Genomic DNA, 20877 nt, shown 5'->3' with positions numbered 1-20877 from the left:
CTAGGAATAATGGAATAAAACTGAAGATGTTTATGTGGAGCTAAGGTAGTTTTCTCACCACCCAACAATTGATATTTCACTATTAATTCTTAGGTGACATCTTAATAAATAATCTGTTTTCACATTATTCTGAAAAAGTGTGTGTCTCAAGAGGTCAGGTACATAACTTCAAATAACTACCTTGCAGCCATTTTAATAAAGAGTTTTTAAAATATGCAAAAACATAGATTGTTTTAAAAAGTAATAGAACATTCATAAATTAAGAACTATATACAGGAATTTTTATGCTAAAACTTTTGTTAATCATTAAAGTGGTATTTAGTTCCCTGTGTTTATAAATCTAAAATATAGAACTTTATGTTTTACTTCTATAAATTGCTCCTATATTTCAAATATGCTTAATAAATATCCACATGGATATGAAAATGTATGAAGGTACATATTCAAAATATCAGAAATATCTATCTCTCTGCCATTGTGATTTTACATGTACTTTCTTTTCTATTAGATTTATTTTTATAATTAAAATGAAGTAAAAAACAATTAGTAACTACGGAAAATTGTTTCCTATTAATTTTTAAAGACCTATGGTGATGTAGTTTGCATATCTCCTTTTTCTGATGCTCATGTCTACTTCTGTCCCCAAGAACACAGTCCCCACTGCTGCCTTTGGAGTGTTTCTTATCCCAAAAGTTGTTTACACACTAGAATTCTTAGTCACTTTTGAATCAGAGTCACCAAGAACATGAGTGTTTATTTATTTTTTTTTATTTTCTTAAATGTGCTAGTGTGCCAAAGGCATCATATCTTCAATTTCTCTAAAAACCAAAAAGAGGTCCTACACACTCTAGCTTTTTTCGCCTTTTCATTTTCATTTTTTAATTAAATTTATTGGGGTGACAGTGGTTAATAAGATTGTATAGTCTTCACGTGTACTCTTCCATAAAACGTGATCTGTATATTGCATTGTGTGCCCACAACTTCTCCAACAAATGTTATTACTTGCCTTGATGATAATAGCCATTTTAACAGATGGTTATTATGTGAGGTATCTCATTGTAGTTTTGATTTGCATTTCCTTGATTGCTAGTAAAGTTGAGCATCTTTTCATAATCTGTTGGCTATTTGTATGTCTTTTTTTAATTTCTATATTGATTAAAGTATTACATATGTGTCCTTAACTCCCCATTGCCCCCACACACACACCTCCACTCATGTCCTCACTCCCATGTTGTCTGTGTCTATTGGTTAGGCTAATATGCATGCATACAAGTCCTTTGGTTGATCTCATCCTCTTACCCCCACCCTCCCCTACCTTCCCTCTAAGGATTGACAGTCTGATTGATGCTTCTCTGTCTCTAGATCTGTTTTTGTTCATCAGTTTATGTTGTTCATTATATTCCATAAATAAGTGAGATCATGTGATATTTATCTTTCTCTGACTGGGTTATTTCACTTAGCACAATGCTCTCCAGTTCCATCCATGCTATTGCAAATGGTAAGAATTCCTTCTTTATTACCACAGTGTAGTATTCCATTGTGTAGATGTACCACTGTTTTCATATAAGACTTTTATAAAAAAATGTATTTCATTATTGATTTCAGGGAGGAAGGGAAAAGGAGAGAGAGATGGAAGCATCAATGATGAGAGAAAATCATTGATCAGCTGCCTCTTGCACACCCCTTACTGGGGATCGAGCCCGCAACCCAGGCATGTGCCCTTGGCCAGAATCGAACCTGGGACCCTTCAGTCCACAGGCTGATTGATGCTCTATCCACTGAGCCAAGCCGGCTAGGGCTAAGGCTTTATTATGTTGAGATATGATCCCTCTATTCCCACTTTGCTGAGAATTTTTATCAAGAAAGGGTGTTGGATTTTGTCAAATGCTTTTTCTGCATCAATTGATATGATTATGTGATTTTTGTCTCTCAGTTTGTTAATGTGATGTATTACATTTATTGAGTTGCGGATATTGTACCATCCTTGCATCCCTGGAATAAACCCCACTTGGTCATGGTGTATGACCTTTCTAATGTAATGCTGGATGCTGTTTGCTAGAATTTTGTTGAGGATTTTAGCATCTATTTTCATCAAGGATATTGGCCTGTAGTTCTCTTTTTTTGTGGTGTCTTTATCTGGTTTTGGAATTAGGGTTATGCTGGCTTCATAGAAAGAGCTTGGAAGTGTGCCTTTCTCTTGAATTTTTTGGAATAGTCTGAGGGGATAGGTTTTAGTTCTTATTTGAATGCTTGGTAGAACTCTCCTATAAAGGCATCCAGACGAGGGCTTTTGTTTGCTGGAAGATTTTTGATCACTGTTTCAATTTCTTCTGTAGTTATTGGGCTATTCAGTTTTTTTTTAATTCTTCTAGGTTGAGTTTTGGGAGCTTGTACTTTTCTAAGAATATGTCTATTTGTCTAGGTTGTCCTTTTTGTTGGAATAGAGTTGTTCATAGTATTTTTTCATAATCATTTGTATTTCTGTGGGATCGGTTGTTATTTCAACTCTTTCATTTCTGATTTTATTTATTTGGGTCCTCTCTCTTTGATTCTCAGTGAGCCTGGCTAGAGGTTCATCAATCTTGTATATCCTTTCAAAGAACCAGCTCTTGGTTTTGTTGATCTTTTGTATTGTTTTTTTGTTCTCTATGTCATTTATTTCTGCTCTTATCTCTATTATTGCCTTCCTTCTACTTATGGTGGGCTTTTCTTGTTGCTCTCTTTCTAACTCTTTGAGTTTTATGGTTAGGTAATTTATTACCATAGTTTCTTGTTTTTTGTGATAGGCTTCTAGAGCTATGAACTTCCCTCTAAAGACTGCTTTCACTGTGTCCCATAGATCATGGATTGTTGTGTTTTCATTGTCGTTTGTTGCCATGATGCTTTTTATTTCTTCTTTGATCTCCTTGGTACCCCAGTCATTGTTTAATAGCATGCTATTTAGCCTCCAGGTTTTTGATATTTTTATTGTTTTTATTGTAGTTGATTTCTAGTTTTAAGCCATTGTAATTTGAGAAGATGCTTGACATGATTTCTCTCTTCTTTAATTTGAAGAGACTTTGCCTGTGACCCAATATATGGTCTATCTTTGAAAATGACCCATGTGCACTTGAGAAGAATGTATATTCTGTGGCTTTGGGGTGAATTGTTCTGAAGATGTCGATTAATTCCATCTGATCTAGTGAGTCATTTAGGATTGATGTTTCTTTGTTGATTTTTTGTTTAGAGGATTTTTAAGTGGTGTTTGTGGGGTATTAAAGTCCCCTACTATGACTGTATTGCTGTCAATCTCTCCTTTGATATCCTTCTGAAGTTTTTTTATGTATTTGGGTGCTCCTGTATTGGCTGAATATATGTTTACCAGAGTTATTTCTTCTTCTTGTATATTACCTTTAGTGTAACGAAGTAGCCTTCTTTATCTCTTGTTATGACCTTCACTTTGAGATCTAATTTGTCAGATATAAGTGTTGCTTTTTTTTCATTTCCATTCACCTGAAAAACCTTTCCCATCCCTTCACCATAAGTTTGTGTGAGTCCTTTGTTCTGAGGTGGGTTTCCTGTAGAAAACCGATATGTGGGTCATGTTTTCTTACCTACTCAGCTACCCTATGTCTTTTTATTGGGGGATTTAATCCATTGACATTTAAAGTTATTATTGATAGGTACTTGTTTGTCTCCATTTTTATTCTTTAAGCCTGTGTTCCTTATTCACTTCCTATTTCTTCTTTTTACAGCAGACCCTTTAGCATTTCTTGCATTGCTGGTTTGGTGATAATAAACTCCCTTAGTCCTTTTTTATCTGTGAAGCTCCTGATTTCACCCTCAATTTTGATTGATAGCCTTGCTGTGTACAGTATTCCTGGATTCAGACCCTTCCTTTGCATGACTTTGTATATTGCATTCCATTCCCTTCTGGCCTGATGGGATTCTGTTGCGAAATCAGTTGAGAGTCTGATGGGTGATCCTTTGTAAGTAACTTTCTGTCTCTCTCTGGCCACTTTTAAGATTCTTACTATGACATTGGTGTTTGCCAATTTAATTACAATGTGCCGTGGCGTTGGTCTTTTGGGGTTCATTTTGTTTGGGACTCTGTAAGCTTCTTGGATTTGTGTGAGTTTTTTCTTTCCTATATCAGGGAATTTTTCTGTCATTATTTCTTCAAACAGGTTTTCTATTCCTTGCTCAGTTTCCTCTCCTTCTGGCACCCCTATTATGCGGATGTTGTTTCTTTAAGTGTTGTCCCAAAGTTCCCTTAGGCTCTCCTCCTATTTTTTAGTTTTGTTTTTTTTTCTAAATGCTGCTCTGCTTAGGTATTTTTTCCTACTTTGTCTTCTAGCTCACTGATGCGGTCCTCTGCTTCTTCTACTCTACTGTTCTTACTTTCTATTGAGTCCCTTATAGCAGCAATGCCATTTTTCATTTCTTCTTGGTTATTATTTCACTTCTTCTTCCTCATTTCCCCTTGATTATTAGACATATTGTTGAATTTGTCTTCCATTCTTTTCAGCGACCTTATGACCATTTCTCTGAATTCTTTCTCTGACATATTACTTGCCTCCATTTCATTTACTGCCTTTTCTGGTGATGCCTGTTTTTCTTTCATATGCGGGCTGTTTCTTTGTCTCCCCAATGATCTCTCTTCTCCAGGTTTCTGGTTTTTTAACTCTCTCTCTCCTGCATTTTTTAAAGGCACAAAATACAACACAACAAGGCACAACATACAAGGCACTGAACACAAATGTACTCACGATACTAATAACCCCAAATAAAGGTGACCACCAGAGAATAGAGAATTAGGGGATATAAAAAAAGGAGTGCAAAAATAATATTGTGAAAAGGAAAAAAAGTAAGAGATTAAAGAAAGATATTTTTAAAAAGGGGGGTAAACTATTTATATGGGGATAATACTCCAATATAACAACCACTAATCCCCAAAAATGCAAACAACAAACACCCAGAGATGAATGCAAACTACAAACAACAACTAATAACAAGCAAGGAGGGGAAAAACAGAAACAAAAAATAAACAGAAACAAAAACAAAAAGGAGAAACAATCTCACAAACAAGCACAAAAAAACCTATCTAATCAACAATCAAGCAAACAGCAATAGGACAGAGAAAAAGCAAGCAAAACAAAACAAAATAAAACACAAAAACCTATAACAAAAAAAAACAGAATAAGAACAGAATAACAACAGCAAAAAAATGGAAGAGGAAAAAAAGAAAAAAGTTTGGATAGTGAAGGAAGAGAAGAGAGAGGTGTGTATGGATGTAGAGCAGGGAATTGGAAATTAGATATATAAGTAGGATGATTTTTTTAACAGGGTAAAAAGAAGGAATAGGTAAAATCTAAAGCAGGAATAGGGTAAGAGAAACAGAACAACAAAATGAGAAAAGTGAGGAAGAGAGTGTTGGCATAAAGGAAAGCTGAGATAGAGTAAAATGATGCTAAAGGAAAAATGAAAATAGAATGTAGAACACTAATTCCAAAATAAAATAAAGAGAAAATAAAATACTTTTTTTAAAAAAAGGGTAAAATAGTAGCAGTAATAATACTGATTAAAAATAAAAATATAATTAAAAAGGTAAAACCAAGTGAGGAAAAAAGAAAAAAATAATCTCTTAAGTAAAAGATGAAAAATAAAAATGCACATAGTGAAAGTCATTCACTTCCTCTACTGTTCTGTTTGTCACGCCTGTTTCCTGTAGGTAGTCAGGACAGTATTGAGGTTCCCTGTGTTCCACTGCTCCTCTGTATTGTAAGCCACAGTCCTGATTTTCAAGCAGGCCATATTTCTTTGTTTCTTAGATTCCTTTATTTGTGTTTACACAAGGGTCAATTTGTGATTCAACCCCTGGCAGCAGTGTTTCTGGATTGACCTCCGGGGCTATACGTCCTCTCTAGCCAGTATTTAGCTTTTGTTTTCCCTGTCACATTTAATACTGGTTTGGGAGAATGAACTGTCCCAGAGCTGGTTCTCCCCACTCTGATCCCCAGGTTCCACAGAAACAACTTTCTCCTGCAGTCTCTTAGAGTGTCCCCAATTGGGTGATCCTATGTACTGGGTTTAGTAATCAAAAGCAAGGATTTAAAGAGAGAGAAAAAAAAAAGCCAGAGTAAGTGCGCAAACTCGTGACTTTTATCCTCTGGCAATGCTTGCTCTTATCCCCTGCCACTAAGCAGCGGGTTTACTGGTAAAATTTCAGGGTGCCTTTTTGTGCCCAGTCCCACTATGGGTTGATTTTCAGAGTTCTCTTCTGCCAGCAGCCCTGTGGATCCCCTTCCACATTCGTGGGTCATGCTAGCCCCAACAGCTGCAGGTTTTGTGGGGCACAGACTTTCCCAAACCTCTAGATCCCGTTCGCGCATTTCTCTCTCCTTCCTGGATCGCAGACCTCACCTTTTCCTAGGCAAAATCTGACTTTTTCGTGAGAAGGTGCAAAGCTCATCCATGTCCACGTATTCATGCTGCTAGAGATCCAGTGTTCCTGGGTTTGCAGCTGGTTGCTGGGTGTTGTGATTGTAGAGACCCAGGCTATATAGGTTTCTGATAACAGCCACTCTCCCCTTCAAGATGGCGCTGTCTCCACGGCAGAGCTGGTTGCTCCGGGAGAGATTTCAGCACCAGTAGAGGCTGCCCAGTCAGGGGAACCCGGTCTGGCAGTCCCCAACAGTCCTTTGGAGTATAGCTGTCCCTCACCCACAAATATACACTTCCCGTACATCCACATGCTCACCTTTTGTTCTCTCCCTCTCACACTCTCTTGCAGTCTACCTTCCCGTTGGCAGCCATCTTCCTCTCTCCTGTCTACCCATTTTTATCTCATTGATGGATCTAGATGTCCAGTCTTGCAGGGGCTGCTCTTTGGGTGGCAGTGGCTTCTTGGGCAGTCACGGCAGCGGCTACTCCTCAGTTGGCAGCAGCTCCTCTGGTGGGTGCAGTTCACAGCCATGGTGGCTCCTCTGGCTGGTGGGGGGATCCTGCTCACATAGCTTTTGCTCATCATATGGGGGCAGGCTGCTTGCAGCTGCTGCTCCTTGGACAGGGGCAGATTCTCATGTGGCTACTGCTCTTTGGATGGGGGCTGACCGCGTGCAGCTGCTACTCCTCAGACAGGGTGGCTGCTTGTGAGGCTGCTTGTGAGTCTGCTGCTTCTTGGACAGTGGCAGGTTGCTCACAGGGCTGCTCCTAGTACAGGGGCAGGCTGCTCGTGCAACTGCTGCTCCTTGGATGGAGGCGGGCTGCTTGCACTTTGCTGCTCCTCAGACAGGAGTGAGCTGCACATGCAGCTGTGCTCCTCAGACAGGGGCGGGCTGCTCACCCGTCTGCTGCTCTTCAGACAGGTGCGGGCTGCGTGTGGCTGCTGGTCCTTGGACCAGTGCGTGCTGTGCCAGGTTGCCACTCCTTGGACGTGGGCGGTCTGCTGCTCCTCTAATGGGTGTGGGCTGCTCATGCGGCTGCTGCTCCTCGGATGGGGGCAGGTTGCTCACACAGCTGCTGATCCTCGGACAGTTACAGGGTGAGGTCTGCACACACACACCACATGACCACACACTCCTCGTTTGCTCCCTCACTCACTCATGCTCTCTCCCTCACTGCCGCCTTCTTCCTGCCTCTGTTGTTGGGTCTGGGGTGTTATTGACCCATTTGTAGATGGAGTTTCCTCTCCAGGTGTCTGGTTATGTGTCTCGCTCTAGCACATTGGCTGGACAGGATAAAATTAACCTCGACAAGACACAACACAAAGGGAACAAAACACAAAAATACAAATATACTCATGACACTAATAACCCCAATATAAGTGACCACCCGAGAAAAGAGAATTAGGGTAGAGAAAAGAAAGCACAAATGATATCGAAGAGAGAAATAAAGATAAGGGTAAAGATAAGGGAGAAAAGAAAAAGGAGAAAATATATATATATATATATATATATATATATATATATAGAGAGAGAGAGAGAGAGAGAGAGAGAGAGAGAGAGAGAGAGAGAGAGAACACCACAGAACAAACAGATAAACCAAAAAATTCAAATACCAAACAGGGTGGGGGCAGAGTCTGTAGAGGCTGAGCATATATACAGAAAATAAGGTTAAGAATTGGATGAATATGGTGAGGACCTCAGTTCAGCATAGAGGAAGTAGAAAGGGGATGAGTGGATAAGAAGAAAGAGAATGGAAAGAAAATAATAATAAATTTACAAAAAATTGATTTTAAAAATGGTATAAAAATAGCAAATAAAATAGAATGATGGAAAAATAATGCAAAAAGAACTAGAAAATAAAGCAACAAACAAAAAAAGTAAAATAAAAAGGAAAAAAGAGATAACAAAATAATAATAAAATGAAATAAAAATGGAAAAGTGAAGTGTAATTCCTTTGGCTGGCTTAAGATCCCAGTCTACTGTATTGTCTGCAGTTTCTCAGTTTCCTGTTGCTGGGACTGAAAGCCTCTTTTTAGGCCAGTCCCTGTGGACTCTCAGGCACTATTCAGATTTCTTTTTAATTTTTTTTAATTTTTAATCCTTTGTACCATCAGGGTGTATTCTGGATGTAGCTGTATTGGTTGCCTGGAGACTGGAGGGAGGAGCTATCTCTTTAGGAGAAAATGGCTGCCCAGGTCCCGGGCTCAGGTATGACTCAGCGCCAGACTCACTGCCACTTCTCCTGGACCCTCTCCTCTCCCCAGCCTCTCCCCAGACTCCACAAGTCTGCACCTTCTCCTCCACCTCAGCCACGGGTGATTGTCCCTATCTGAAAAGTCCCATGAACTTGGTTCAGTGAAGAAAAACACAGGCCACAGAGAGGGGAAAGACTGCACTTCTGCAAGCTCTTCTGCTGGCAATGCGTGGTCTGGTCAGCCCTTCAGGCTGCCCCCTCTGGGCTCAGTCTTTCTTGACTGTGGACCCAGATCTAGATTCCCCTGCCAACAGCAGGCCTGTAGACTCCTTTCCACAGTCAGACACTGTGCTTGTCCCAAGGGACGTGGCCCACTGCTGTGCGGTTTCCCCCTGACCCTCTGGGCACAGAGATCTGGCAGATCACTCCTTCCCAGATCCTTGATTTTACCTTTCTCCAGGGGTCCTCTGCCCTTCCCGACTGCAAATTGTCTCACCAGCTGAGTCTCCTTCACCAATTTGGGGTGGATGTTATTTGTTTCCGTTGCTCATTCTATCTGCTTCAGGACAAGGCTCAGGACACGCCTGTCTATTCCGCCACCATTTGGCCTCTCCCATCCTCTAGTCTCCCAGTCTGTATGTCTTCTTAGAAGAAATGTCTGTCAGGTCCTCTGCCCATTTTGTAATTAGATTGTTTGTTTGCTTATTTGTTTAGCATTTTACTTAAAGGGAGTACAAGAAAATATTGTTTTCATTTAAAGCAAGATCAAAATTATGTTGATAAAAATCTCCAAAATATTTTAAAGCTGGAACACTCTGAGAAATCCTGCCTTTGAGTGTGAGTAAGGGTTCAGAAAAATAAGTGATTGGCAGTGCAACTACCTATCTCCGCTGACACATGTCTGGTCAGCTTTTGTCACTCTGAGGAATTTGGGGATTAAGCGACCGTCTGAGGTTATGATTTTCAGGAGAGTAAGTATTTTCTCTTTCCCATTTATCATCTACATACAATGATGTTTGCTTTTGAAAACTAAGGTGATGTGATATTTTGTTAAAAAATTCCTTAGTAAATCAAGTCAAGTAATTTTTTATTATTTTTCTTTTTTTTTTAATCCTCACCTGAGGACTTTTGTTGTTGTTTGTTCCCACTGTTTATCAGAGAAAATAGAAGGAAGGGAAGGAGAGAAGGGGAGGGAGAGAGAGAGACATCAATGTGTGAGGGACACATCAACTGGTTGCCTTCCACATGTGCCCCCACCGGGGTCAGGGAATGAACCTTTAAACCAATTATGTGCCCTTGACCACGAAGCAAACCCACCACCATAAAGTGCCCAGATGGATCCTCTAACTATTGAGCCATGCTGGCCAGGGCAAGGCAAGTAATTTTTAAGTATGAAATATATATTAAAATTAATAGATGCCTGATTATGCATTTGTTAAATTAAAGATATCTCAATGTAACCAGAAACAGTCTTGTCAACATGTTATTCATACCTGAAATATATATATATATATATATATATATATATATATAGAGAGAGAGAGAGAGAGAGAGAGAGAGAGAGAGAGAGAGAGAGAAATACATATATTATAGATATGTGTGTATATATGTGTGTGTGTGTGTGTGTGTGTGTACACATAGAAATACACTTTCCTCAATAAAATGACATATTTGTTAATGTTCCAATAGTTTTGTCCCCTACTAACTTGTAAATTTAACAGAAATCATCCCTGCAAGATAGACATCAAACCCTTACACTTCACTATCAATTAGTTTGTCAAAATTGTGCTCTGTATATCTAGGCAAGATAACTCACATACATATGTAGAATAGAAATGACTCAAACATAAAATATCTGTGCAACAATATCACTGTTCTGCAAACAGTGTGCACATAGAAGAAAGTGAGTTAAGAAGAGATGAACTGAGAAGAGGTTACCAGGCTTCAGATAAATTTCATTTCTATAACTCAGTATGAGCTACTGTGGTTGGTTTCCCTGTGGTTTTAAAATACTGTCTCTAGGGAATTAACTTAGTTCCATTTCCGTAACATGGTGTTTTAAACAGTAGAGTTTGAACAGTGGAAGCTGAACACCAAGGTGGGCTGATTGGCGCCTTTACTTTAGTAGGATAAATGAAACTAAGTGAAACTATTTATAGAGCCTCCACTAGATGATTTTCCATAAAAAATTTAGGAAAATTACAACCCTTGAGATACCAACTGCAGAGACAAAACATTTGAGTATTCAAGGGTGCATGATAAGTTATATGTTAGCCTCAAATAGGAAACAGCTAGTAATGAAAACAGGATTGCAAATCCTTGGCTTCTGCTTTAATATCTCAATGAGGTGTTTTGAGAAGGTATGTGGCATCTTCAAAAAGAGAAAACTATAAAATTAGAAAGAGGAAGGGAGCTATCTCTTTGGTCATCAGAAGGAGCTCTCAGCATCAATATAGTTGCTAAAGGTTTAGTGATAACTCCTCCACCAAAGCAAAACTATATCAATAGCTGCCATGTGCAGTCAAGGACATGGACAACTTTTGTTAAAGATATTTTAAAAGGGAGTGCCAATTGCATTGAGGGAGAAACCTAGAAGTGTATTTGAAGTCAGTAGGTTAAACAATCAAATCACATATTATAGGGTAAAATTTTTTTTGAGAATTTGATTGTAAGTCTGGAATTCTGCTAATAGTATGATAGAATTTGAATAAATCATAGTCCCAAATCTCAACAAAGTACTTCATACTGCTGAATGCTAAGATAATAATAACCAGTCCTTCAAGATGGCACAAAAGAGAGGCACTTAACCCACACAAGTGACTCAAGAGAATTTTTCAAAGGAAGTGATCCCTAAATCAATGAAGTATATTATCAGTGTTAGCAGTTGGTGACAGTGGTTGGACGTTAGATATTATTATTACTATTCCCTAAATTGGATAATCCTGTGCCAGAGTATTCTCCCATCTAACTCAGAACTGGATTAACTTAGAGCATGTTTCCCTTTCAGGGAATCTCATCTTTAAAGATGATTTATTCTGATGAGGAATCTGTGATCATTCTTATGTTTGTCCCAGTAGTTGCTTTTTGAGTTTTTATCATTTGTTCTTGGGAATTTTATTGTTATGTTCCTTAGTGTGATTTCTTTTGTGTTTATTCTTCTTAATGATTATCAAACTTTTATTATCATCAAATTTGTATCATTTCATGCACTTTTTATTTCTTTGAATATTTTTATGACCCCCCACCTCAGGCCCTGCAGTCTTTCTTTGTTCTCAACTCCAATTACACATGCATTAGATCAGTTAACATTGGCCTACAAGTTTTAAATCCAGTTATATTTTCAGTATTTTACCTTGTCTGTTTCAGTGCATCAAACTTTAATTAGTATAGGTATGTTTTTTAACATATTCCTGGATTTAGTCTCCAATATTGTGTTGAAGATTTTAGCATCTATGTGCATCAAGGATATTCGCCTATAATTTTCTTTCTATGTAGTGTCTTTATCTAGTTTTGGAATTAGGATAATGCTGACCTTGGAAGTGTTCCTTCCTCTTGAATTATTTGGAATAGTCTGAGGTGGATAGATTTTAATTCTTCTTTGAATGTTTGGTAAAACTTGCCTGTTAAAGCCTGGCAGTCCAGGCTTTCACTGGCTTTTTTTTTATTATTACTGCTTCAATTTTAGTAGTTGTTACTGGTCTATTCAGGTTTTCTGAATTGAATTTTGGAATATTATATGTTTGAAGGAATTTCACCCAGGTTGCCCAATTTGTTGGCATATATTTTTTATAGTATTTTCTTACAATCCTTTGTATTTCTGTGAAGTCAATTGTTACTTTGCCTCTTTCATTTCAGATTTTATTTATTTGGGTCCTCTCTCTTTGTTTCTTAATGAGTCTGGCTAAAGGTTCATCAACCTTGTTTATCTTTTCAAAGGACCAGCTCTTGATTTCATTGATCTTTTGTATTGTATGTTTAGTCTCTATGTCACATTGACAACATTATCACTTCAAGATAGTCATGTCGCCCTAGCGGGTTTGGCTCAGTGGATAGAGCGTCAGCCTGTAGACTGAAGAGTCCCAGGTTCAATTCTGGTCAAGGGCATGGACCTTGGTTGCGGGCACATCCCCAGTAGGGGGTGTGCAGGAGGCAGCTGATTGATGTTTCTCTCTCATTGATGTTTCTAACTCTATATCCCTCTCCCTTCTTCTCTGTAAAAAAAAATCAATAAAATATATTTAAAAAAAAAAAAAGATAGTCATGTCAATTTGCTTGGCATTTGTAGCCAGTGTCGAAAGCTCATTCAAGTGTCTGAATTTTTCATGCAAATGGGGAAGGAAAGAGGGATACATAATGAGAAACCACACAATAACAACATTCATCCTGTTGGGACCCACAAATGATCTTTATTCCAATACGTTTTTGATTTATAGTCATCTTTACAAATTATTCAGCCAATTATACCAGCTGTTATGATTCACCTATTTTTAATTGATGCATATAACATTTAAACAAGTTTGTTGATTTATAATCTGAAAGGATATTTACCAAAGTGGTAACATTATTACTGCATTACATCATATATATATTACCTGATTAATTTTGGAAATAATTTTATTAATGAAGTAATAGGTAAATACAAGAAAAAATCAGGGGTTCTTGATCTTCAACGTGATTTCGATGATATAAACTTAAATCATAATTATGTAGAATAGTGCATTATCTCATTCTTGTTGCCTATTTTCTAATCTCTAAGCTGTTTCATCTTCTTTCCTCTGAGAATATTCTTCTCCTCAGAGCTGCATGCATTTGGCTTTTTGCCAAGGTTATGACACAAAGGATTTAATGCTAAATAAACACCAACCTTATTAATGTGCAAACCTTTGCTCAGGGAAATCAGAATATCATGATCTTTAAAACCAGAGAGAGTTATTGCTAATTCTCAACTCTTAGAACAGCTTTATATTTCCAGGTATAGGCAGCATGAGGAAATACTCTTTAGTTTTATAGTGAATAGAATCCTTTGTGATAAAATTTTTCATAATTTTTGTTACTATCAGAAAGATCTATGCATTTCCAAACCACACATAAACATACAGTGAAATAATGAACAATAGAGAACAGATATGCAAAAATAAATTTTAGTCTTATGAACTGATGTTGCTAAACAACAACCTGAAGTTATGATTGACTGAAAAAAAAGTAAGTACAATGAATTTTTCTTTAGTACTCCCTTTGTAAAATGTCATAAATTTCTGTGTAAAAATGCATTGTATCTGTCTTTATCAATCAAAAGCTGTTTGTAATTTTGATATTTTGTAATGGGACCAAATGTTATTTATTATATCACTAGAGGCCTGGTGCACAAAAATTTGTGCACTCGGTGGGGAAGGGGGCCCCTTAGCCCGGCCTGTGCCCTCTCGCAGTCTGGGACCCCTCAGGAGATAACGACCTGCTGGCTTAGGCCTGCTCCCGGGTGGCAGAGGGCAGGCCCAATCCCTAGGTGCAGCCCCTGGTCGGGCACAGAGCAGGGCCGATTGGGGAGTTGGGACGCCGCCCCCTGTCATACACAGAGCAGGGCGATCCGGAGGCTGTGATTCCACCCTCAGTCACGCTCAGGGTAGGGCCGATTGTGGGGTTGGGGCACCATCCCCTGTCACACTCAAGGCAGGATCCATGGGGAGGTTGCGGCGCCACCCCCTGTCATGCACAGAGCAGGGCCAATCAGGGGGTTGGGGCATTTCCCCCTGTCACTCACAGAGCAGGGCCCATCAGGGGGTTGGGGCGCCGCCCTCTATCACCCACAGAGCAGGGCCGATCAGGGGGTTGGGGTGCCGCCACTCTCACACTCAGGGCAGGGCCGATGGGGAGGTTATGGCTCTACCCCGTCACACACAGAGCAGGGCCCGTGGGGGGGTGGGGGGTTGGGGCGCCGCACCCTGTCACACACAGAGCAGGGCCAATCAGGGGGTTGGGACGCCACACCCTGTCACACACAGAGCCTCAGGGCGATCAGGGGGTTTGGGCGCTGCCCCCTGTCACGCTGTCCTGGTGCCGGGAGGCCTCGCGGCTCCACTGATCCCGGTGCTGGGAGGCATATTACCCTTTTACTATATAGGGTAGAGGCCGGATGCATGGGTGGGTGCCAGCTGGTTTGCCCTGAAGGGTGTCCTGGGTCAGGGTGGGGGTCCCCACTGGGGTGCCTGGCCAGCCTGGGTGAGGGGATGATGGCTGTTTGCAGCTGGTCACACCCCCTTCAGGGTGGGGGTCCCCACTGGGGTGCCTGGCCAGCCTGGGTGAGGGGATGATGGCTGTTTGCAGCTGGTCACACCCCCTTCAGGGTGGGGGTCCCCACTGGGGTGCCTGGCCAGCCTGGGTGAGGGGATGATGGCTGTTTGCAGCTGGTCACACACCCTTCAGGGTGGGGGTCCCCACTGGGGTGCCTGGCCAGTCTGGGTGAGGAGCTGAGGGCTGTTTTCAGGCTGTGGGTTACTGAACCTTCCAACCGCTCCTTTTTTTCTTTCTTTTTTTTTTATTCTGGGCCAGCTTTAGCTTTGAGGCTTGGCTCCAGCTCTTAGGCCTCCGCTGCTGAAAGTAGGTTTCTGGCCTTTGCTTACAATGTTGCGATCCTGCTGGCTGAAGCCGGGCAGGTTTCTGGGGTTTTGTTTAGCTTCTGTGTTTGTTACATAGTTGCTTGCAGCTCAGAGGCCTGCAGCGGCAGGCGGGGAATGTTGGAGTCTTCCGTCACTGAAGCAAGCAAGCCTCATGTTAGTTTCAAGCTGCCTGGCTGCTGGCCGCCATCTTGGCTGACAGTTAATTTGCATATTGCCCTGATTAGCCAATGGGAAGGGTAGCGGTCGTACGCCAATTACCATGTTTCTCTTTTATTAGATAGGTTCTTTAAATTTTATTTTACTAGAATAGATAAAAATTATGGCAGGTTGATATTTATACAAAAGTTAATTTAGGATAGTTTGAGACATATCAAGACAATAAAATCCTCCTATCTGCTCAATCATAACAACAACAAAGAACATAGACATACACATTCACTCACTCACAGGTAATATGATCATACTCCCATGTAAAATATAGTAATAATAGTCATGATTTATCTTCTTATTTGACACCGCTCCCTCCATTACAAATGCTGATTCAAATGTATGTTAAATAAACAGAAGTGGATTAATCACATTCGAGGGTCAATTACTTTTTCAATTCCTGATTTGTAGCTTCTAGGATAAACTGAGTTTCATGGATAAACTGCACTGATTGAAAAAGAAACCATGTGTGTTTTAGAACACTGAAACCTGACTGAAATGTGAAAACCTGAGTTCAGTATCACAGTGATACTGTGCCTATATGCCCATGACTTTAGGAGAAGAGGAAGGAAAATAGCTGTAGCAGTGTTCCTAGCAGCCTACCAAATTCATCTACTGTGGTTTTACTGGGAGTAGCCCTTAATTTAGGGGAAGCTTTCAGCCCTCAAGCGAAGATTAAAACCAAAACAATTTCCTTCTCTCTGATAGTGTCTATAAACCTTGAGGTTTAACTGAGGACACTGTAAATTTTTTGTGAAAGTTGATCCTGGTCCCACGTTAGTAGGAAGAGTGTATTTTAAATAAAGACCGTAAAAGTAAAATCACATAAAATAATCAGGTCTGCAGTGGAAGCTCTTAATTGTTCATTGACATAGGGGTTTCCAAGCCCTGGAGACACTTACTGCAGATTGAAGATGAATAAATTTCTTTGTAATTAATTGATGAAAGATTTTAAAATATAACCTTGGAAAAGTTCTCAACATTGCAAAGTATTTGAGCACTAGCTTCCATTACTCATGGGTAGTATACTAAGCTAAAGCTATTGGTAACAAAGATGAAACTATTAGATTGAAGATAAGGTGAAAATGAAAATATAGTTACTGCTCATATCCACAATAAAAATATTACACATAGACAAGATGATCACTTCAACATAGTCAAGTCAGTTTGCTTGGCACTTACAACCAGTATTGAAAGCTCATTTTGGTTTCATTACACTCTATTTAAGTGTCTTTGAATTTTCCATGCAGACTGGGCAGAAAGCAGGAATCCATGATGAGAAACCACACAATAACAACATTCCTCCTGCTGGGACTGACTGATGACCCACAGCTGAAAGTTCTGATTTTCATCTTTCTTTTTTTTACCTACATGTTGAGTGTAGCTGGGAACCTGACCATCATCGCCCTCACTGTCATAGATTGCCATCTCAGAACCGCCATGTACCTTTTTCTACAAAATTTCTCTTTCCTCGAAATCTCATTCACAACTGCTTGTATTCCCAGATTTTTGTACAACCTATCAACTGGTGACAGAATCATTACCTATGAAGCTTGTGCTGTTCAAATATTCTTTACTTATCTCTTTGGGATAACAGAATTTTTTCTTCTAGCCACTATGTCCTTTGACCGCTATGTGGCCATCTGCAAACCCTTGCATTATGTGACCATCATGAATAACAGAGTCTGCAACAGACTTATCATCAGCTGTTGGATGGCTGGTTTGTTAATCATAATCCCGCCACTTAGCCTGGGCCTCAATCTGGAATTCTGTGACTCTAACGTCATTGACCACTTTTTCTGTGATGCCACTCCTCTGCTAAAGATATCATGCTCAGACACCTGGTTCATAGAGCGAATGATTTTAGTCTGTGCTGTGTTGACTTTTATCATGACCCTTGCATGTGTTGCTCTGTCCTACATTTATATCATCATGACAATTCTAAGACTGTCTTCCACTCAACAGAAGACAAAGGCCTTTTCTACCTGTTCTTCCCACATGATTGTGGTTTCTATCACCTATGGCAGCTGCATCTTCATTTATATCAAACCTTCAGCAAAGGAAGAGGTGGCTCTTAACAAAGGAGTTTCCCTGCTCATTTCTTCCATTTCACCTATGTTAAACCCATTTATTTATACCCTAAGAAACAAGCAAGTGAAGAAAGCCTTGAATGACTCAATCAAAAGGCTTGCATTCTTCTTAAAGAAAAGGAAAAAAGTGGTTGATTAACTAAAATAAAAGATGAATATTCCCTCAACTTTTGGGGTAAAATTCTAATCATATTTTGTCTTAATAATTTCTCTTTCAGTTTTATTAACATTTTACAATTTCTTTTACTATACTGATGGGGTAGTCTTACAAATTAATTTCTCTATTTCAAGTCTATCTAAGAATTTCATTCACATGGATATAATTCTTTAATAAAATTTGCTTAAAAGTTACAAATAACGTGTAATGCAGAAATAAAAAGCACAAGGTTTTATACAAATATAATTCCAGAATGAGAAAAATATGGTAGACTAAAAAATGGAAAAGTACTACCAAAGCAAACGCCTGGAAAATTGTCAACACAACTTAATAACTACTTTCAATGCTACTTTATCTTATAGTAAATAGGTGGCACATATAAAGAGGATACTGGAAACAGACAGCCAAAGACTATATATAAACTGTCATATGTAAACTGGCATAGATTACAGAAAAGTAAATAAAGATATGTCAGAATATATCAAGCTGAATGAATTTAAATATGGATGAACATAAAGATGGAATATGAGATTTCAACTGCCACATGATGAAAAACCTTTAGAACTAGCACAACAACATGACACTAAAATTACCATCTTGATGTACATTTAATGAAAGGGAAATTTTTAAAAACCATCTGCCTACTACATATTCACATGCTAAGTTTAAACATTTTTGGCTATCAGCTTAAAAAATGAAAAGAGCAGAAAAAGTTCCCTGATGTAACTTAAAACCCTGATTGTAGAATCACACAAAGAAAGTTTTTAAAATCTATAAATCATATGTAAAATTAAAAAATTAGAAATAAGTTTCCACAGTGACAGATTTAGGTATAAAAATGTTGAATCACTATATTATACACCTGAAACTAATATAACTGATATAAGATTATTTACCAACTATGCTTAATAAAGTAATAATAAAACTGTGTTGCTGAGCTTATAACACATAAAGACATAATTTGTATAACAATAATAGTGCCAAGGTAAAAGGAGGCAGCAGAGCTGTATAAGGAAAACAGCTAAGGAAATAATTCAAAAACATACACTTTAAGAAACAAGAGAATTAAAATGGATACTAGAAAAAATATTTCATTTAATGCAAAAAAAGAAGTAATGAATGAATAAAGGAACAAAAAAGACAGCAAACACACAGAGACATAATAGCAAAATGTTAGACTTACAACCTACCTTATCAGTAATTATATTAAATATGAATGGAATAAAATCTGTAATAAAAAAGCAGAGATTGAAGGAATGCTTTTTTGTTGTTCTTGTTAATCCTCACCTGAGGATATTTTTTCCATTGATTTCTAGAGAGAGTAGAAGGGATGTAAGGGGTGAGAAAGATAGGAAGAAAGAGAGAGAAAGAAACCTCAAAGTGAAAGAGACACATGGATTGGTTGCCTCCCACCCTCAAACCTGCAACCCAGGCACATGACCTAGACCAGGAATCAAACCTTTAACTTTTTAGTGCAGGAGCACAACACTCTAACCACTGAGACACACTGGCCAGAACAACAGAATGCATTTTTAAATGATCTATTCTACACTGTCTACTCTTTACAAATTTTAGATACAAAACTCAAGTAGGTTTTAAATAAAAGTATAAAAATATATATACCACCCAAAAGAGACCTGAAGTGGGTATCTTATTATCAGACCAAAAAAATTATATGACAAAAAACATGTTACTAGAAGCAAAGAGAGACATTTTATAATAATAAAAAAAAGTATCCAAAAGACATAATTAATATACACATATATTCAACTAGGAATAGAGCCCCAAAATCCATAAATCAAAATCTAAAAAAATAAAGCATGAAATAGACAATTCAAAAATAATAGTGGGAAATTTCAATGCTTCACTTTCAATAATGAACAGTGATGCAGAAGATTGTCAGGTAAATAAAAGATATGAGCAATACTATAAACCAAGTAGAGCTAACAGACATCTATTTAACATTCCACCAAACAATATCAAGATACACATTCTTCTCAAAGACACATGTAAAGTTCTAGGACAGATCATATCCTAGGCCATATAACAATCACTATCTTAAAAGTTATTTAAATCACACAAATTATGCCCTCCAAACACAATGTAAGAAAAATATAAATAAACAAATTTGGGAAATTTACAATTATATGAAAAGTAAGCAGCATACTTCTAAATTGCCAATGGATTAAAGAATAAATCACATGAGAAATGAGAAAATACTTTGAGATGAGTGAAAGCAGAAACACAACATATCAAAACTTACATAATGCAGCTCAAGCAGGGCTTACAGAGAAATTTGCAGCACTAAACCTATATTAAAAAAATAAAATCCCAAATCATGAACCTCACCTTTCAGTTTAAGAAACCTGCAAAAGAAAAGTAAGCCAAAGCCAAAGTAGGCAGATGGAAGAAAATAACAATAGGGCAGAAATAAATACAGCCACTCCAGTTTTTTTTATTATTGTTAATATGATATATCTTTCTTCGTCACTTTACTTTTATCTATCCAAGTCAATTTATAAAGTTGATTTGTTATAGAAAACATACAGGAATAAAAAGAGAAGAAAGAAAGAAAGGAACAGAAGAAATCTTTAACATTTCTCACAAGGCTTTTGTTTTTTAATTCACTGTGACAACCTCTGTCTCTTAATTTACATATTAGGCCATTAAAATTTAAAGTGATAAGGCCTGTGAAAGCCACAACCTGCATGGCTAGGGTTCAAGATCTGGAGAAAGGCCATGCACAAATGAATACACTAGACAAGAAATATGAATTTGGAAATCATGGGGGGCCATGCGGAGAACCCTTCTCTCATGGAAAGGCTTCACTGGGGCCCAGGCCCTGTTAGCTTTTATTCAATTTTAGAATACACATCATGCCCTTAGTCAGGCAGGCAATCCAGTAGCAGATGGACTATCTTAAAGGTAAATAAATATTAGTAAAGATTTACTTTGAGACTATTAGGTCAGGAAATTGCTTGAGCCACCATTGTCTCCACAGAACAATCGGTGCATAGCTTTTGGCCCTTGCCAAAACTCAAGGTCCATCAGCCTTCTGGGTTCCCTGTTTGCACTTTCATGATGGTGTAGACAATGGATAACTTCCAACAAAGTCCCACCAAGGATAATTTCCTTATCTTAAAGTCAACTATTTAGTACTTTATTATGTATGCAAAATCCCTTTACAGTA

The 20877-nt window shown here is 38.5% G+C and overlaps 1 protein-coding gene across 1 annotated transcript; it reads left to right on the top strand.

Moving 5' to 3' along the window:
* Positions 1-16712: 16712 nt before the first annotated feature.
* Positions 16713-17648, top strand: LOC118650650 (olfactory receptor 6C2-like; the record flags this gene model as incomplete). Its single annotated transcript, XM_036298990.1, has 1 exon — positions 16713-17648. A coding segment is annotated over exon 1 (936 nt), but the record flags the coding sequence as incomplete, so codon positions are not given.
* Positions 17649-20877: the final 3229 nt, after the last annotated feature.

This window comes from Myotis myotis, unplaced genomic scaffold, assembly GCF_014108235.1.
Source record: "Myotis myotis isolate mMyoMyo1 unplaced genomic scaffold, mMyoMyo1.p scaffold_m19_p_3, whole genome shotgun sequence".
In the NCBI taxonomy this organism is placed as follows: Eukaryota; Metazoa; Chordata; class Mammalia; order Chiroptera; family Vespertilionidae; genus Myotis; species Myotis myotis.
Note: the sequence above shows the minus strand (reverse complement) of the source record. Positions and strands in the feature narration are given on the sequence as shown.